At 36.4% G+C, this 21,831-nt stretch overlaps 1 protein-coding gene across 1 annotated transcript in view; it reads left to right on the top strand.

Moving 5' to 3' along the window:
* The window catches only part of LOC150079578 (uncharacterized), a 207,222-nt gene that overhangs the window by 135,680 nt on the left and 49,711 nt on the right, over positions 1-21,831 (top strand). Inside the window, exon 6 of the mRNA XM_090383123.1 lies at positions 1,288-1,420. Coding sequence (XP_090239249.1) covers positions 1,288-1,420 — 133 coding nt within the window. The remainder of the gene's footprint in view (positions 1-1,287; positions 1,421-21,831) is intronic.

Raw genomic sequence — 21,831 nt, 5'->3', positions numbered from 1 at the left:
GTAAATTTTTAATGCATGATTAATCACTGCTGATAATCAGATCAAGAGTGCTACTCCCTCTTGTTGCCTCTCTAACATGCTGCTGTAGAAAACAATCATCCAATAAATCCATAAAAGCCTTGCTAGTGTGCGAGTGACCAATCCACAAGTTCCACTCTATAACTGGGAAGTTAAAATCCCCCATTATAACACACTGATTTACTGGGCCACTCTATTTCCCTGTATAATTGTTCATTGTACTTATCAGAGTCATTAGGTCTATAACAAATGCCTACCCTCATTTTTGTTTTCCCAGTGTTTGTCACACCAAACTGACTCAACATTGCACTGTCCATCTATGTCAACTGGATGCACTTCTTTAGCTTTAATGTATTTCTTGACTAACAGCATAACCCCTCCTCCCTTCCTATCTGTCTATCCTTTCTTTACACATTGTACGAATTCTGCATTCCTTGTATCTGTGTAGCACAGTGTGTCAAACTAATTTTCACCATTAGCACTGCACACAAAAGCTCCAGTGTCAAACTCTTGAATGAGACAATCAAAGGTCCTTCCATAGAAAGACCTTTGATTAAATTTCCAAAGTGATCTTCATTTGTAAAAGCCGGCACCTCCGTAGCCAGGTGGGAAGGAGCAGCAATGCATAGCACACACTTCTTGATTAGACCGGGGTTCAAGCCCGTCACCACCAAATACGGAGGATGCGGAAAGGTTAGGGAATGACCACCGCATATTCCCGGAGCAATATGGCCTTAGTTGCTAATGCTCCTAAAAAAAAAAAAAGTAAAAGTATAACTCAAGCATCCTCCCATCCCCACTCATATATCTATCCATCTGCAAAGTTCCTGCTATTTGCTGTAATGGCATTAATATGACAGAGCCTATGTCATTCTGCATGGAGGTGCATCCTGCAAAGCTGATACACAATTTTTTCATTTTCAAGATGGAACCAAGAAGTGTTACTGTAAAAACTCATGGAATTTGGATAGAACAAAATAAATTTTGTGAGCAAGTTAAGGCCAGTTTCAACTTTTATGTGATCTTTCATAATTACTTATAGCAAAATCATTTTCAAACTACATATATTTTCTTGTACACATTATTATATTGCACATACATTTCATTGAATTTTTCATTGAGGGTATTTCAATAAGAAAAGGTTCTGAAAGAACCATAGATAGATTACAAGAGTTGGAAAAGGATCATTCTGCTTTAAGACCTTCTGTGAATTGTTATATAAAAATAATTTCTCTCTCTCCCCCTTTCTTTTTTTTTTTTTTTTTCCAGATTTATTTTTGAAGATGAAAGAGGAATATTTCCTGAAACACTGTATGTATTTGATCTAGAATTACCTGCTGATTATCAACCTCAGAATACCGACAATGAAGTTGAAAGTTTTCATTTACTTTCTGTGGATGATGTAAGTTGCCTTTGTAGATGTTTCTTCTGTTTTTTAAATGAAAAGATTTTTGCTGTTTATTGGTTGAAATGATACCATTCTTATAATGGCTTAGATCAGAGATGGCAAATATTTTCTAATAAGAACTTTGTTGCTGTATAATTCTGCACATAATTACACTTATGCTTTCACCACCTGATGTGGTTGATAGTCTGTAAAACAAATTTTTCTTCAAAAAACCCCTCTTTCATAATATAAATCATGAAGTCCCCAGGTGAGGCTTCACTTTAAGCTCTATTCAGCGGGCAACTATATACAACTGCTTATCTCATTTTATGTATATAAAAAAGTGAATATAAAATAACAATTTGATCTAGAATAATAGTACTGTCTAAAATAACAAAATATTGCTATTTTAGACCTACTTCTTATTGTTATTAAAATATGTGCAAGCCAAATTTATTCACAATATTTATATATTATAGAACTAAAATAAGAAACTCAAAAATTCTGTCCTGGACATTTATAAAACATTTGGACATAATGAACAGTCTTCAGTCTCAAATCTGATAAAATTCAAATGAACTTAGAAATTATCTGCTTAATAGTGCCTTCTCTGGTTCCCTGAAATTAACAGACATGGAGTGGTGGTGCCACAACACACATACATTCATCCAGATTACAACTCAGCAGTTAGTTCTTGTTTGAGGGTGAGGGGCTACAAATTTTCCAAAAATTAGAATTTGTATGGTGTCCTTCTGAACTACATTTTATCACTGTCTAACCATTCTGGACACAGATTATTCAATCATGCCCTGCATTCTCCCTCCACTCCTTCTGACCCTCAGGCACATCTTACTGAATCCCTGCATAGATATTCACATGACTGTTCCATATAGAAATTTTCCTGAGAAGAAGCCAAACAGTCAATTTCAAATTAGTCCCAGATGTAGTCTTTGCCACCAATCTCTATCGAGTCACCAATCCACAAATGATACATGGTGTCATTCCTGATATCCTGCTAACAGAATAACATCTCAAACATTTTGCTTACCTGAATCTAGCTGAAAGATGCCAGGATTAGGGACTACTTTCCAGTTAGCAGCCCAAAGGAATGAGGTCAACCTCCTCCTCCTCTTCTTGTAGATAACCATAATTTAAAAAAAATGCACTCTGCATTTTGTATGCTGATGCTTCCAAGTTATAGATATATGGAACTTTGCCATATGCTTTCCAGTTATCTGCTGCAAAAATAATGTGACAAATATGGACAGCACAACATTAAACAATTTAGTATATGTAGATTTACTTTCCATAAGACAGCATATTGTGAAATATGGTATGTGTGTTTTAGTAATATGCAAAGTCAACAGACAGAAATGAATATCAGTTTTATATCCAGCAGAACCTAAAGAATGGCAACATTGAGACTTAACCCTTGTTGAATTTTAAAAAGCACAGACTTTTGAACGTGAATGCTATGCAGCAGCTCCACTAGTAAAGTACACTGATTATCTGCTACTCTAGAAAGATTATACAATGTTCTGTAGAAGCAAAAAAGCCACATTTCCACTAAAGAAATTATAATTTATCTCTCAGTTCAGTAAACTTTCTGAGCATCAAATTCTGAGCCTTAATTTAAAAAAGAAAAAAAAAAAGAAAAAGACAGAGAGAGAGAATTAAAAGAAAATAGAAATAGTCATAATGGAAATTATACTAATACATTTAATTTTGTAAATAACAGTTTATACAGTTGTTTAAGTACAACTACCATAGAACCATTGGAAGCTTTGCTTAACTTCTTGAAGCAGTATATTTCCAAATGTTGGTTTACTCATGCTGTGATATTATTGGATGGTTTGGTGATAATAAAACTCCTCTGTGATATGTTTTTTCATGTTTTTCCTAATCATGATTGTCATCTATTCTTATTCAAATTGTACATCATATATACTTTAAAGTATAAAAAGTAAAAGTAAAGTGCAGCCATTATCAACCCACTGCAGGGTGGAAGCCTCCTCAACAATTCATGCTGAGGGAAATGGACCATTATCTGCCACGCTGGTCCAGTGTGGGTTGGCAGATCGACCGTATTCAGCAGTCAGGGGCTTGAACCCTGGTCTACTCAAAGAGCGTGTGCTACTGCACTCCCGCTCCTGCCCACTCGGCTACGGAGGCCTTACTTTAAAGTATATATGAGTATTTATTTTTTTTTAAGTAAAATTTTTTTAAAAGTGGTGAATTTTTGATTGTCATATTTATGAAGTTTTAATGTAGTTCCATTTGTATAAATACATTATTTAAACTTTAGCATTTGTTTTTAACAGTGATGGTTTAAATGCAAAACCATGTGTTTTGGGTTTTTTGTTTTATTTTTATTTTAGAAATTCAGTTTATTTAAATTTAAAATTATACTCATTTGCTTGTATTTTATTTCTCACTGTGACATCACAAAAATCTTACAGGACTGGGTTCATGTGCACTATAAGAGCAAAAGTATTTGGACACCCACAAATATTGTGTACTGTGCTAGAAGTTCTCACACACATGTATCTGCTCAGACTTACTAATATAAATCGTATTAGACTGCTAGTGCAATATAGAACAGACAGTCTGATAAGTAGCAGTTCATTCAGAAGCCAGTATAGGTCATGGATCGGATCAGAACTTATAGACTTCAACTTGGTAGTTGGATTCCATATCAGTAACCTTTCTACGTATTCAATTGACACTTACTTGAACCAACCAAAATCATTTGTGGCAGATGTTATTCAAAGGTGGAAGACCATAGATCAAAAATGGATCTGGATGGACTCGCAAATTCACATTTTGAAATGTTAACACAATGTGCTTGACAAATCATAATGAAGGTAGTTCATGCCTCATGCATGCCATCTGTGGAATGCATCATGGAGAAAGTCCAAGAGGCCACAGGAACATCCATCAATATGGCAACTATCTGTAAGGAGCTGCATAACTTGGGTTCACTAGTTAAAGCAGCTATACATAAGCCTGTTATCACAGTCAGCAGTGCAAAAATAGCATTTGTAGTGTTCTTTTTTTCTGAAATTCATGGCTTCTAGGTAGCAGAAGGATGCTATTGACAATTATTCATTCAATGGATATATTTGAGTGATTTGCTCAGTGAGCATTTCCTCTCAGGTTGCATAGTCTTGACCTTGACCTAGGTCAAGACTACGCATCCTGACTAAGGTTTGGTGAGGATGGTATGAAGCTGTTTCTTTTGGCTTGGATCTTGTCTGTTGGTGGCAGGGCATGGAACCATGAAGTCGATGACCTACTTAGACAGTTTTGACCACTACAGAAATAATCTCTGTTAGTATCAGTACAACAATGTTCTGTGTCATACAATGATGGTTGGTTGGTTTTTTTTTGTTTATAGACACCTACACCGAGGATCTTACAGGACTGGCTTGCTCAAAGCCTGGACCTCAGCTGTATTATATGACCAAAAGTGTGTTCAAATACTTTTGGTCATATAAAGCAGTTTCCTAATCTTTGTATAGCTGTGGTTCAATTTTTTTTCAGTACCTTTTTTGCAACCAAAAATATAAATGCATAAAAAACAGCAAAAAAAAAAAATAATAAATAAATAAATTTAAACTCTTAATAATAAATCATTTATTATATGTTTAAATTATAGCTTTTTAATAACTAAGAAGGAAACTAATGTGAACAGTGATGTTATTATGTTATTTAACATCATGTAGCAACTTTATGTCAGCAACAAAAGAAAACAATTTTATCCTAAAATCTGATTCTATATTCACTCTATGTTATTGAAGAAAACCAAAGACAAGAAACTATTTCACACTTATATACACTGGTGTTCGAAGAAAGTGCATCACCTAGAAATTTCACATTTCTAACTCTTTTTTGCAATGGTATGTAACATTAATGACTAGCATCACAAATATAAACGAAAGATATTTATTAATAGTTAAGGCAAAGCTAAGTAATATTTGACAGGTACTCTCAAAATATACCAAAATGAGCATTTGCAACCTTTACACAACATTTTTGGTAACACAACAATTATGGCTGAAATGTTAAGAGAAGCCCTCAATTTGCTTCAGTTTATCATTTTAAATGGAAAACAAAATGAAAAGTTCACCAGGTGGAAATTTATTTATTTTTTTTTTTTTTTATGACAGCCCCAAACACGAGAGGTATTAGAACCTATAGTTGAACAGCCTCTGGCCCTGATGACAGCAGCACACTGTTGACGCATTGACAAGATCAATTTCTGAAGATAATGAACTTATAGTTCTTGGTTCCAAACATGAATTATGGCTTCCTGAAGTCAGCATTAGCATACACATACAATGCAAGAAAGCAAGCTTACGCAGCATTGGCCAAAAAAAAAAAAAAAAAAAAACCCTCTCCTTTCACCCCTCCATTCATTCCAAATGCCTATCCAGCTCTGCCTTAAATTTATTTAGGCTATTAGCTTCCACAACAAATACGCAAGCCTATTCTACCAATCAACTACCCGCTGGCTAAAGGCAAATTTCCACACATCTATTCTACAACTATCTTTCCTCAATTTCAAACTGTGCCCGCTTAGGTTCTTAGTCTGAGCAAGAGAAAGAATGGCATCAGCATTCAGCTTCCCCAACCCATTCAAGGCATTATACACCTCAGTCAGATCACCTCGCAGGTGCCTATTCTCCAGGCACGCGCTGCAATTTGCAGAACTTGCCTTTCTTGGTAAGAGCACCCCTTTGTTCCCCTCACCAATCTTCTTGCCCTTCTTTGTACTCATTCTAGCAACTCTACACCCTTCTTAAAAGAAGGCCTCCAGACCTGAACACAGTACTCTAGGTGTGGTCTGACCATTGTCTTGTATAACGGGATAGTCACCTCCCTGTCCCCGCTAGCGAAATTCCTATATATCATTGAGAAGACTCCATGACCTGCCCTGGCAGCCCGTCTGCACTGCTCAGCACTGACCGGGCTATCCAGGTGGGTAAAGTGTCCGCCTGGCAACCCAAAGGCTGCGGGTTCAAATCCTACCTCAGGCTTGGATCAGAGTAAAAATGCAAAAACTTTGGGAGGTGCATTATGGCCACAGAAGCCGATGGGTGCCAACAACTAACGGGGAAAAAAAAAAAAAAAAGCACTGCTCAGCGAACTTCATATTTGACTGCACAATTACCCCCAGATCTTTTTCACTTTCCACTTCCCTGAGTGTAGTATCACACAGTTGGTACGTTTCTCTTCGGTTATTGCTACCCACATGCAGTACTTTGCATTTGTCAATGTTAAACTTCAGTTGCCACTTCTCAGCCCATTTTCCCAACTTACCTAGATCCAGTTGGAGTAGCATACTGTTTTTAGTGTCATTAACAACCCTGCCAACCTTTGTATCATCTGAAACATTAAACCTGATATACCTTCATCAGTATCATTGATAAATATACAAAACAACAATGGGCCCAACACCGAACCCTGGGGAACTCCGCTAATAACATTTGTCCACGAAGAGCAGTGTCCATTGATTACCACTCTGTTGTCTCCCACTCAACCATCCCTTTATCCATTGTAGCAACTTGCCCTTAAAGCCATACCTCTCCAATTTGTACAACAGTCTACCATTTGCAACAGTATCAAAAGCTTTCCTGAAATCCAACTATATGATATCAAAATTATTTTTGGCATTCAGTTCCTTTGTGACAACATCATATTATCCAATCAAATTGGTCAGACAAGATCTCCCTTTAACAAACCTTTGCTGTGTCTTAACTGTTACTGCAGTCTTGTCTAGATGATCGTGCAATGCTTCTTTAACCAGTGATTCTATTATTTTCCCCAGAACACAAGTTAAACTAATAGGTCTGTAGTTACTTGTGTCACCTTTTGAACCCCCTTTGTGAATTGGTGATACGTTTGCACACCTCCAGTCCACAGGGCCCTACCCTGAGTCGAAGGAAGTTCTCATAATTATGGCTAAGGGTTTGCTTACTTCCTTTGCTGCCTTCTTTAATATAACTGGATAGATCCTGTCCACCCCAGGTGCCTTCCTTATGTTTAACTTCAACAATTTCTCCTCCACTTTGCTCTCAGTTGTTACAAAATCACTTAGCTCCCTGTTAGCATTTGATAAACTTCTGGCACTCCTCTCATTGAATAACTTCTCATGTGTGAATGTAGATGCAAAATACTCATTCAGTTTATCAGCTACCTGAGCATGATCATCAATAGTTAACCCATCTATGTTAAGTGGTCCAATCTGATTCACCCCTTTCCTTCTAGAGATAACATAAGTAAAGAACTCTTTACTATTTTTCTTTGCATCCTTTGCCAAAGATTTATTGTTGTTTTCTGTATTTATAAATGATTTATTTAATTTTATTATTGCAAAGATTTATTATTGTTTTCTGTATTTATAAATGATATTGATGATGGTATATCGGGCTTAATGTCCAAGTTTGCAGACGATACAAAGGTTGGCAGGTTTGTCAAGGACACTACTGACACTATGCTGCTGCAACAGGATCTGGAAAGGTTGAGCAGATGGGCTGAGAGGTGGCAAATGAAGTTTAACATTGACAAATGTAAAGTACTACACATGGGAAACAGCAACCCCAGAGCAACGTATCAACTCTGTGGTACTACACTGACAGTGGTAGAGAATGAAAGGGACTTGGGGGTGGTTATGCAGGCAGATATGAAGTTCTCTGAGCAGTGCACACGGGCTGCAAGAGTAGCTCATGGAGTATTGTCAATGATATACAGGAATTTTTCCAGCAGGGATAAAGAGGTGATTATTCCATTGTATAAGGCGATGGTCAGGCCACACCTAGAGTACTGTATACAGGTCTGGAGGCCTCATTTCAAGAAGGATGTAGAGCTGCTGGAACGAGTACAGAGAAGGGCAAAAAGATTAGTGAATGGAACAAAGGGGTGCTCTTACGAAGAAAGGCTTAAGTTTTGCAAATTACAGTGTCTGGAGACGAGGCACCAGCGAGGTGATCTGATAGAGGTGTATAAAGCCTTGAATGGTTTAAGCATGCTCAATGCTGATGGGATTCTTCCACTAGCTCAGAAAAATCATCTGAGAGGGCATAAATTCAAATTGAGGAAAGACAGATGTAGGATAGACGTGCGGAAATTTGCCTTTAGCCAGCGGGTGGTTGGTTGGTGGAACAGACTTCCATCCCTTGTGGTGGAGGTTGATAGCCTGAATAAGTTTAAGGCTCAGCTGGACAGGTATTTTGAACGAACAGAGGGGTGAAGTGGAAGTGGGTTTTTTTTTTTTTTTTTTGGCTGATGCTGCATAAGCTTGCTTTCTTGCATCAAATGCCTCTGCTAATGCTAATGCTAATGCTAATTTCTTGTAATTTGCCTCCGCCTGCCTAACCTCCTTTGTGACTTGATTACAGACCAGTTTATACCTCCCATAGGCTTCTCTGTCACCTGATACTTTATATGCATGTGCCTGGTCACTCACACACTAGCAAGGCTTTTGTGGATTTATTGGTTGATTGTTTTCTACATCAGCATGTTCGGGAGGCAACTAGAGGGAGTAATACTCTTGATTTGATTATCAGTAGTGATTCTTCATGCATTAAGAATCTGCAGATAAATGAACCACTAGGTGGCAGTGATCACAGTGTTCTGAAGTGGGAGTTACTCAAAGAGGTAACTACCATTAAGGGTAAAGGGAAGGGGTATTGCTTTCGTAAAGGCGACTACAATGGACTGAGACAGTATTTAAATTCTATACAGTGGGATCAACTGATGATGTTACCAATAGCAAATTCAAAATGGGAAGCATTCAAAGAACTTATCTTGGAAGCTACTAGGCTTTACATACCAACTAAGATATATTGTTCAAGGTTTAGGCCTAAATGGATGTCAGATGAACTAATGAGGCATATGGCAGAGAAGAAAAATGCATGTGATACATACAAATTAACACATGACACAGAAGCCTATGATAGATACAAGTTGACCTGTAACCAAGTTACAAAGGAGGTTAGGCAGGCGAAGGCAGATTACGAGAAATCCTTGGCAAGGGATGTGAAGAAAAACAGCAAAGAGTTCTTTACTTATGTAAACTCTAGAAGGAAGGGGATGAATCAGATTGGTCCACTTGATATCGACGGGTCAACTGTTGATGATCCTGCTCAGGTAGCTAACAAACTAAATGAATATTTTGCATCGACATTCACACATGAGGAGTTATTCAGCGAGGGGAATGCCAGAGGTGTATTCAACTCTGGCAGTAAGCTAGAGAATCTTGTAATAACTGAGAGTAAAGTGGAGGAGAAATTGTTGAAGATAAACACAAGAAAGGCACCTGGGGTGGATGGGATCTATCCAGTTATATTAAAGGAGGCAGCAAAGGAAGTAAGCAAACCCTTAGCCATAATTATGAGAGCTTCCTTGGACTCAGGGGAGGTACCCATGGACTGGAGATGTGCAAATGTGACCCCAATTCACAAAGGAGGATCAAAGGCTGACACAAGTAATTATAGACCTGTGAGTTTAACTTCTGTTCCCGGAAAATTAATGGAGGCACTGGTTAAAGAAGCACTGCAGGATCATCTAGACAAGACTTCAGTTATAGCTCAGACACAGCATGGTTTTGTTAAGGGGAAGTCTTGCCTGACCAACTTGATTGGATACTATGATGCAGTCACAAAAGAACTGGATGCAGGGAATAACTTTGATATTATATACTTCGATCTTAGAAAGGCTTTTGATACTGTTGCACATGGAAGACTGCTGCACGAATTGGAGCAGTGTGGCATTGGAGGCAAATTGCTGCTATGGATAAAGGGGTGGTTGAGGGGGAGAAGACAGAGAGTGGTAATCAATGGACACTGCTCATCATGGACTAATGTTATTAGTGGAGTCCCTCAGGGTTCAGTATTGGGTCCTTTATTGTTTTCTGTATTTATAAATGATATTGATGATGGTATATCAAGCTTAATGTCCAAGTTTGCAGACGATACGAAGGTTGGCAGGGTTGTCAAGGACCCTACTGACACTATGCTGCTGCAACAGGATCTGGAAAGGTTGAGCAGATGAGCTGAGAGGTGGCAAATGAAGTTTAACATTGACAAATGTAAAGTATTATATATGGGAAACAGCAACCCCAGAGCAACGTATCAACTCTGTGGTACTACACTGACAGTGGTAGAGAATGAAAGGGACCTGGGGATGGTTGTGCAGGTAGATATGAAATTCTCTGAGCAGTGCAGACGGGCTGCAAGAGTAGCTCATGGTGTATTGTCAATGATATATAGGAATTTTTCTAGCAGGGATAAGGAGGTGATTATTCCCTTGTATAAGGCAATGGTCAGGCCACACCTAGAGTACTGTATATAGGCCTGGAGGCCTCATTTCAAGGAGGATGTAGAGCTGCTGGAACGAGTACAGAGAAGGGCAACAAGATTAGTGAATGGAACAAAGGGGTGCTCTTACGAAGAAAAGCTTAAGTTTTGCGAATTACAGTGTCTGGAGACTCGGCACCAGCGAGGTGATCTGATAGAGGTGTACAAAGCCTTGAATGGTTTGAACATGCTCAATGCTGATGGGATTCTTCTTCTTGCTCAGAATAATCACCTGAGAGGACATAAATTGAAATTGAGGAAAGACAGATGTAGGATAGATGTGCGGAAATTTGCCTTTAGCCAGCGGGTGGTTGGTAGGTGGAACAGACTTCCATCCCTTGTCGTTGAAGTTGATAGCCTAAATAAGTTTAAGGCTCAGCTGGACAGGTATTTCGAACGAACAGAGGGGTGAAGTGGAAGTGGTTATTTTTTATTTATTTTACCTTATTTTTTTTTTTGGCTGATGCTGCATAAGCTTGCTTTCTTGCATCAAATGCCTCTACTAATGCTAATGCTAAGTGATTGACTCTAAATAGTTATATTAGGGGGCGGAATGAACTATTAAAATTGTAAGAGTGGAACAGTAATGAGACGGATTATGATGACGGCAATTGTAAAGTGTAGCATCAAAAGTAACAACTAACAAATTGGTTACAATTATAGACATATACTTTATATATGTAGCCGAAGAAGCACAAATAGCAGAGTGTATATGATGGATTATGTACATTAGTTAAAGTAAAGTTAATATAAAAAAAGGGATGAATTAAGTTGGTAGTATACTAGAATAGGTGAAAGAAAAAAAAAATCAATGAGAAGTAAGATACTCTTAGAACTAACCAAGTGTATGACTAATTAAAAGCATATGATTTCTAAAGGGAAGTTCTTTGTGAAACAGATTAATTGTTATGATTAAAGGTCATTTGATTGAATATATTGATGTATACTTACCACTATACAAATGTTAATTGTACACATAATAGGTTATATACTGTGTATGATATAAGAGTCAACCAAGTGAGACCGAACTTTGATAATCAAGAAGAGACTGTCTAATTAATGAATACATAGTTGTTGTTGTTGTTATTTGGTTTTTAGGAGCATTAGCAACTAAGGCCATATTGCTCCGGGGATATGTGGTGGTCATTCCCTGACTTTTCCACATCCTCCATATTTGGAATACATTGTTACTGCTATACTGTTGTTGATAATTGATTATCCTTAACCCTTCAAGTGTATGAGATCCTATGAAATTGTCAAATGTATAGATATGTATCTACATCGTAATATTCATTAGTGTGTAGTAAAATTGTTTTTTATCAAATTTATTGCTTATAGTTATTCATAGAATTTATTGTTTATAGTTATTCTGACACTTGCTTGCTGCTATAAACAGATTGCATTAAATCTGAGGGGGAATACTTAACCCTCCTCTAACCAGGAATCCCTGAATTATCTCAGAATCCTGCAGTCAGATAGCGCAGTGGGGATGCAAAAAAAAGGAGGGGAACTTTTATAGCTTAAGTCTGGTACAGCTTAATTAATGCCCTATAATATTGGCTAATACAGCAAAGAAACCAAAACCCCCATATGCACCTTTATATAATAATTTTTTCATTATGTTATGTTATTTCATCATATCACATGTATTATTATGTTATTAGTATGTTTTATGAATGTTATTTCATTATGTATCACAGTACACAGGTCTGTTTGAAAATAATTTTAATGGGAACTAGGGAGTATTGCCCCTTTCTCGCCAGCTCCTTTGCACATTTTCCTACGTAAAATGTAGAGGTATGATGGAGTAAGTCAAACCTTTTCTGTATAAAAGACACACCTGTCAAAATGCACTGATCGATATCTAATCAGGACCTATGTAATTATTTACCTGTGCATTTGTAGTGATGTAATTGCCCCACCATGTGACATTCTCAAGGTAGAATAAATATCACTGTAATTATTTACCTGCATTTACATAGGTCACTTAGGAAAAGGCCTTTTGCTTCGGGCTCCATAATGCATGAGGAATATTGTTGCATCCAAAAGAGCAGGACTAAAATATTTACAAACTATACAAATATACAAACTATATCAGGATCCCTCATCAGCTGACATTACAATGAAACATCAAATGATGCCAGACGTGATCATGTTTTAGACAGTGAAGCATGTGAACGAGGTTGGTGAACGTTGAGACAGTTGTCTCAATGGAAGACAACAATGTAATTATTTACCTGCGCATTTGTAGTGACATAATTGCCCCCTTCTTCCATTGGCTTGAATGAGTGACGTAATTGCCCCACCCTCTTCTTCCATTGGCTTGAATAAATATCACTAGGAGGAAAACTTTTTTAATGTACAGAGAGATAATATAGAGTTACATATTTTAAAAATCTCTTTCAAACATTTTAATGTATTGAAGTTAAAGTTTTGAGGAATCTGGGGCTTCTCCACCCAGAAATATCCCAAATATTTATGTGATCATGAGTATACAAGTATGATTTCAGTAGAGCTTTTAATTTAGTAGGTAGAATAAAGTAGAAACGAGCAAGTAGGCATCCTATTTAATATTCTACATTCAAAACTGTTATTATATTTAAGATGTTAGGTTGCAGCTGTGAGATTTCCAATGTTAGAAAGAAGCTCTTAATATATTGCATAATGATACTTTTATTGTGAATAAATATTATTATTATGTTAAAGATAATTGTTAAAGAGTGATATAACTTATATTGCTCTTTAACAATTAGAAACCCTTAAACAGTTTTGTAAAAAAAGTGCCTAGGTGAGTTTTAAAATTGCATTTTGCATTCAAAATAATCCCAGAAATTTCAGTGATGGTATGGGTATTTGAGCAGAGAGAAAGAAAAAATAGACGAAAAATCTTGTAATTGGATTTTTCCATAGTCACTTAAAATTATTTTAAAATTCCAAATTAGCACTAGATGAAAACATTATAGCAAACTTATGCTGATGCATAAGGTACAAAAAATTAAACAACTTTAATCCAGCATAAACATTTCCGTGAAAAAGCTGATAATTATCCAACTTGGCATATTAACTTGATTGTTAACAGAAAAATAAAGGTATTTTTTTTTGTTATAAAATATAGCATTTGTTTTAAAAAAAAGTTACTGTTAAAGAGATTCTGTTAAAGTTTTCCATTAGAATCATTAATGGATTGATTAAAACAGTCAGTGGTAGCTGATGAATGTAAGAAGACTTTGACACTTTGTAAAGATTGTTTTATATTTCAGCCAGACATTATTATTTCTTGAGTGTAAACAGGAAATGGTTGAAAGATTTTTCATGTTGTGATGGATGTGCATAAGTCTATTGTAAAAAAATTTGCTATGGCAACTGAAATTAATGCAGGTTTCTGTAGCATCTGCTATAATATACTGGTCTGAAATCTTTAACCACAGCGACAAAGCTGACTGGATGAAAATCCAAAAGCTTATAGATTCATTTGGGTACTGGAATAACTTTATATTGTAACTAGTTTGTAGGAGCAGTAGATTAAATAAAATCATTATTAAAATAGTTAAACAATACTATTGAAATTAGCTAGCTGTGCAATGACAGGATAAATGAATGACCTCTACACCCATATGGGTAGAAGTAACCCCAGAGAAACGTACCAACTATGTGGTACTATACCTAGGGTGGTAGAAAATGACAAAGATCTGGGAGTAATTTTGCAGATATGAAGTTTTCTGAGCAATGCAACCTAGGGTGGTAGAAAATGACAAAGATCTGGGAGTAATTTTGCAGATATGAAGTTTTCTGAGCAATGCAGACAGGCTGCCAGAGCAGGTCATGGGGTATTGTCAACGATATACAGGAATTTTGCTAGTAGGGAAAAGGAAGTGATTATCCCTTTGTATAAGGCAATAGTAAGGCTATGCCTTGAGTACTATGTACAGGTCTGAAGGCCTCATTTTAAGAAGGATGTAGCGTTGTTTGAGCATGTACAGAGAAGGGCAACAAGATTGGTAAGGGAATGGTGTCCTCTTACCAAGAAAGGCTTTAGATCTGCAAATTGCAGCATCTGGAGACTAGGCACCTGTGAGGTGATCTGATTGAGGTGTATAAGGCCTTGAATGGGTTGAGCATGCTGAATTCTGATGGGATTCTTTTGCTTGTTCAGATTACAAACCTGAGGGGACATAAATTCAAATTGAGAAAAGACAGTTGTAGAATAGATGTGCAGAAATTTACTTTTAACCAGAAGGTGGTTAATTGCTGGAACAAACTTCCATCTGTTGTTGTGGAAGTTGATAGCATAAATAAATTCAAGGAGGAACTGGACAAACGTTTAGAAGGAATGAATGTGTGAAATTTTTTTTTTTTTTTTGACTGATGCTACATAAGCTCATATGCTTTATTTCTTGCATCACATGCCTCCATTATTACTACTACTATCCATAGTGGACAAAGGTACAAAAGTTACAAAGGTGGTAGTCCTGGACTTTATTTAACAAGAAACACTAACCATAGTGATCATACTATTAAAAATTATTTCAAATTATTCTCCCAGTACGTGACACATTTGCCATCGCTTTAGCAGAATGCTGATGTTGACAGTACAGAAAGATATTGGCTGATTACTTAATCACTTTGGTGCAATGCACTTGAGTTCCTCATCCAGGTGGAATCTCTGCCCTTCCAGATGCTCTTTCATTTACAAATAAAAAAATCACAGGGTGCTATTATAAGGAAAATGAAACATAATTTCCTGATTCAATTTTGCCATTATTAAAGTTGTAGTCATGTAGAATGATCTGATTGACAATTTCCCAGGATTTTTCTTGCAAATTACCTGATGAACATCACTGCATAGCAGCTACTATAATACTGTGTATCAGTTATACTGCTCTGCATACATTTTGATTTTTACAAAATTCCTGGTGTTTCTTGGTGTAATTTTAGTGTTAATACTAAAAATCCATACCATTTTTACCTGTCATGTACAGTTTTTTTCAAACAGTAAGAATTGTTTTCTTAGATATGCATTCCAAGTGTATGGGATATGCAAGCTATTTCCTTTTTGACTGACAGGTAGAGATGTACACAGACGTATTGATGAGATGAGTGAAGTGTTCCACTTTTCTGATACAGTCATCCTAGCTAATATCTGTTTCTAATGTGATTTTCATATTCTGTGTCTTTGACTATGGAAGAACAGAGGTAGGATATAAACATCATTTATGAAAAATGTTCTCTCTCTCTCTCTCACTCACTCAGGGTAACTCAGAAAATTTTTTTGGCTGGTGCAGCATAAGCCTCAGGCTTCCTTGCACCATATGGCTAATAATGATAATAATAAAAAATAATATTTTTGCAAATGATCTTGCATATTTGCAAAATGAAAGAATTATTTTTCTTTGAGATCCTTAGCCATTGCCAAAAATCGATATTTATATGCTGAAATACTACTAATCATGTCACCTACATTTTTATTTTTTCCTTGTAATTCCAAATTCAAATCACTTTAATTTACTGGTAAAATCTGAGAAAAAAGCCAGATCACACAACCACTCTGTATCTTGTAGATGCTGATAATCATCTCCCCTTTGATCAACAAATTTTTTAATTTCATTCAGCAAATTTTGAAATCTCTGTAGAAACTTAATTCGACTCAGCCACCCCCACATTTGTGTGTAATAACAGATCTGGTTCATTTTCATTGAGTTGCATTTTGAAATGTCTCCTTTGAAGAAATTGTCCTCTGATGGAATTCACGATTTCGAAAAGCTATGTTCATAATGCTTTTAGTAGTTAATCTTTGTTTTTTTTTTAATAAAAACCCCAAACACAAAAGGTATCAAAACCTATAGTACTTAGTACCGTGCATGGGGTGAAAGCCATGTTCATGGGTTGAACATGGCTTTCACCACTTCAAGCCTCCAATAAGCAAAATGCTTTTGCTGGCTAACGCTTGTTGGTGGATGATAGTGGTAACTGAAAAAATCTGGGAATGCATCATCCTTTTGGCACAACGCGATCAATCCGTTAAGATTCCCCTCATTGCTTTAGCTCCATCTGTTGTTATTGATACGAGCTTAAATAGTGGTAATTTAATTTTTTTCAGTAAAATTTTTGAATGCATTAAATATATCAAGACCTCTGGTTCTTTCTTTTAATGGAACCATACCCAGCAGTTCTTCTCTAGTGGCAGAATCATCGAATACAATACAAATGAAAACGAGAAATTTAGCTGTATCACTGACGTCTGTAGATTCATCCAGTCGTAAAGAAAAGGACACACAATTAGCATTATGAGCATGCAATTGTTCGCTCACATTTTTACTCATTTTTTCAATGCGTCGCATCACAGTATTTTGAGATAATTGCAGATCTTGAAGAGCACTTTTAATTTAATTTTTGTTCTTAAAATTTTCAAAAAGAGAATCTGTTATTTCTAAAAATGAGTCTTTGATGAATTGACCATCAGAAAATGGTTTGCATTTTTTTGCAAGAAGGTGACTCACTTTAAATGATGCTACAGTTACTGCTTTAGATTGTAAATTAGGCATAAAGAAATTTTGTTGTGCGAATAATCTGATTTTAAGTTCTTTTAATTTATTTTTTCTAAGGTCACTATTAGGCGGAAAATCGATTGGTATTTACCATGAAGTGCATTGAAGTGCCTTTCTAAATTTTCTTTTTTGGGTATAGCCACGGAAACATCGCAAATCAAACAACAACATTTTACTTTTTTTTGTAGTATTAATTTTAAATCAAAGGGTATTAGTAAGCTAAATAAGAATTCAACACATACACTACGCTCTCCACAGCATAACTGCTTGGATTTTCACTAGACAAACCTAACGGCTGCACAACGACAAGAATAGTCACATGATTCAACGGGATTTGTAATAAGCGTATGCAGTGAGGTGCATAATAATAATAATAACATTTAGATTTTGACCAATCTATTTTTTATATATATTTATAATTCATTGTGACGTGATCGACCGAAATTAAAGCTGCGATCGACTTGTTGGCCACCCATGCTGTAGTCCATTCAGCACACTTAAAAAAAAAAAAAAATTATGAAAGCTCCTTATGTTAAGCTTCTTTTGGAAAAATTTCGATAAAAGGATTATGGTTGGCAAGTGTGTGGAGATTTTTAAAGTTATTGGTCTGCTACTCGGCTAACAACTTGGTTACACAAAAGTGTCTTGCTTTCTGTGCAAGTGGAATAGTCAAGCAAGAAATTAACATTGGGAAATGAAGGTGGCCATCAAGATAGTCTCTATCACCAGGTTCAAAGAACATTAATGATGAGCCACTAGTAGATTGAAACAAAGTACTGTTATAAAATTAGCCTATAAATACTAGATGTGCCAAAGAGGAATAGAGTCTTTGTGACACCACTCCAGTCTGTAGAGCTTTAACTTATGGATGAAGTGATGCACAGATCAGTATTCACTGAGAAATACATTTCCCTCCAATTTTCACAGTGCAAATTCACAGTAAAAACCCGGTACAAATATTCTGTATACTGCAGTACAAGGTATCTTCTGGTCATATAAAGTTCTGGAATAAAGCTAGGTTTCACGATGCAGTTTTTTTGAGCTGTGAATAAAGACAGAAATTTCTACAAGTATGTTTGCACTAAATTCACATCACTTATATATAAAAAAAATCAAAGCAGGAATATTTATTGGACCTCAAATCTGAAAGTTGCTTCTAGACTCTGTATTTGAAGAATCTATTTGCCAAATTGAAAGAGATGCTTGAATTGTCTTTAAAAGTGCAATATACAATGTTTTGGGAAACAATAAACACCCAGATTATGAGACAATGTGACATGCTGGAGAAGTTTAGAAAACTAGAGCAATATGAGTGTGACGGTACCTGAATTTCACTGATCTATTTCCCAGAAAACTTGGTTAGTTTTAAGTATGAACAGGGGGTAAAAGGTTCCAAGGGAATGGAATGTCAGTATGATGGCTAACTACTGCTGGATGCTAAAAAGAGGGTCTGCCTGTAGAAATCAAAAGGGCACAAGTTTAATCCAATCATGACATAGCCTTTGATATTTCTGTTTTTGCATATTTTTATCATTTTTTATATAAAAATAACCTATTTGAAAAATGTGTAAATATACAAAATGAAGCACATTTTAATTTTGTTTTTATTTATGAAAAATTCTGACATGGTACAGCAGATTTCAAGTAACTTTTGAAATTTCCATAAAAATGTAGTTCAGATTACATAGCAGCAGTAAACCAGAACTTTTTTTAAAATATGCAGATGGGTGATATCAAGCTTCATGGCAGAAAGTCAACATATATTTCTCTTTCTGCATCTAAAGAGATTGCATCAAACCTTTTCCGCTGATGGCTCTACTTTGAATTTTTTGGATAGCAGGGAGTCTTTGTGACACCACTCCAGTCTGTAGAGCTTTAACCTATGGATGAAGTGGTGCACGAATCAGTATTCACTGCATGAATGCATTTCCCTCCAATTTTCACGGTGCAAATTCACAGTAAAAACCTGGTATGGATATTTTGTATTCAATGCACGGTATCTTCTGGTCAAACATTATCACCTTTAATCTTTTGTGTGCCCAGTTTTTTAAATAGCAAGTGGCCATGAATAATTCTTTCTTCCATTACTTAATAGTAATAGTTTGGATGCAATTATCGCACACTGTTTTCTGAAATACGCTGCTCTACATATATGAAAGTTTGACAGCACTCTGCAGTATTTGGCATATGGTTAATTGGTGACTGCTTTATAGTCTTCCATAAACTTTTTATACCAGTAGAAGAACAAACGCATATATGATAGGGTTTGTTCATCATACTGGATGCAACTTGCATAGAGTTTCAACAACTTTCACCTGAAATTTGAATGATACAGTGCTATTCTTTCCTTGGAGTAACAGACACTATCTTTTATTGTGTCTGCTGCATAGCTTCTAGGAGCATGATTGGGTGACAGGTGAGAGCAGTGCTTTATCACAACCTGTCGCAAAAGTGGTTTTGTCATATATACCGCTGGCCTCTCATATGTCCAGGTCAACCAATCCTAAACACTGCAAGATGAAACGACCTGACAATTTCTATCAACAGTGTAGTAAGGTTGCAAGAAAGTTCAGGAGATACCGTTAGCAAAATACAGGAATTTTCTAGTGGGAGGGAGGGGGAGAGAGAGAGAGAGAGAGAGAGAGAGAGAGAGAGAGAGAGAGAGAGAGAGAGAGAGATTATCCTACTGTAAAAATCAGTGGCCAAGCCATATTTTGAGTACGCTGGAAGTCTCGAAGGATACAGAGGAGGGTAACTAGATTAGGATTAGTAGTAGCAAATGAATATAAGAGAGCAAGTTTATACAGCATCAGGCAAAAAAAAAAATCCCATTTCACCTATTCATTCCCTCCAGTAGTTTGTCTAGTTCTTCCTTGAATTTATTTAAAAGGTCGAGCAAACTTAGTAATGGAGCATAAATTCTCTTTTTATAATGGTGTAAACAGCAGGACAGAGATTCAAATTAAGTAAAGATAAAGATAGTTGTAGGCTTTTTTTTTTTTTTTTTTTTTTATGGTGACGCCAAACGTTGAAATTTTAGAACATCTTTAATAATTTTAGTACTGTATATGGTTTGAAGGCTGAGAAGACAAAATATATTTGTTGAGACTGAATTTTTGTAGATTGTAATTTTCAGGAATATATGCAAAAGAAAGTTATTTCAAAGAATGAAGTAGAAAGAATAAACGAGGAAGGGGAAAAGTTAGTTTTCAGTGAGTTTGGTATTAAACGATAATGGATGTTGACGAGATGAGACGCATGTTCAGATTGGGTTCAAAGAAAGAAGTAGAATTATTAGATGCCAGTTGAGAAGAACAGTACTCCTAGAAATACGAGGGGGTGATCATTTAATTTGCGGACTGGTGCAAGATTTTATGTTTACTGTGCAAACTTTCCATAACTGCGCTACAGACGCTCTACCCAAGCAGACTCTGTGTGTGCATGCCAGTACTTGTTGAGCTAGTGTTGTGCAAAGAGTTTTTTTTAGCTGCATATCACTGATGATCGTTTTGAAGCAAGTGTCATATTGGACACACAGATTGAATAGATATATGTGATTCTTTATTGTGCCAGATGGGGCTTAAATGCATTGGAAACAATTAAAGAAATGAATGAAGTATATGGTATTGAGTGTACAGTCATATTTAAATGGCACAAGCGATCCAGTGAAGGCCGTGAGTGTATTGCAGATGACTCAAGACATGGTCAGCCTTCCTCCTCAACAACTCCTGAGAAAATCGCAAAAGCCCAGGAAATCTTGGATGAAGACAGGCGAATTACACTTCATGAATTAGCTGTTAGAATGTTCCTTTCATGTGGTAGTGCTCGCAGTATTGTGAAAGATCACCTGAAAATGTTGCAGATCTGTGCCCACTGGATTCCACACAATTTGACTCCAGACAAAAAACAGCAAAGAGTAGCCTTGTGAAAAGAAATGCTTGATCATTTTGAAACACAAGGTCAAAACTTTTTAAGTAAGTGATTTGAGGTGAAACTTGAATTTTTCACTATGATCCAGAAACAAAACAATGGTCAAGTGAGTGGAAGCATTCTGATTCACCAAGACCTAAGAAATTTTGAGCTTGTTTAGCTGACAAACAAATGGTTCTTGTGTTTTTTGACATAAAAGGCATTCTTGTTACATATTTTGTGCTTTGTGGAACAATTATGAATAAGGAAGCATGCTCTGAGGTTCTTGGAGTCAAATTTCGCCTCGCCATTTTTGAGAAATGTCAAGAATCTTCTAGTGTGAAGTGGTTTCTCCATCAAGACAATACTAGGCCTCATACAGCTAATATTGTGCAGCCAATGATCACTGCCACAGATGCCGAGGTTCTGCCACATCCCCCCTTATTCACGGACATAACCCCGTGTGATGTTTTCCTGTTTCCACATCTGTAGAAAGCTCTGAAAGGCAAGCATTTCGCATCTGACACAACAATGCTCGCAGAGCCACAACGGGAGCACATTGCAGTCTTTCAAAAAATGGCTTGTAAGAAGCATTTAATGCATGGGTACAAAC

This window comes from Mastigoproctus giganteus, chromosome 10 (genome assembly GCF_048544385.1).
Source record: "Mastigoproctus giganteus isolate SK-2022 chromosome 10, ASM4854438v1, whole genome shotgun sequence".
Taxonomy (NCBI): Eukaryota; Metazoa; Arthropoda; class Arachnida; order Uropygi; family Thelyphonidae; genus Mastigoproctus; species Mastigoproctus giganteus.
Note: the sequence above shows the minus strand (reverse complement) of the source record. Positions and strands in the feature narration are given on the sequence as shown.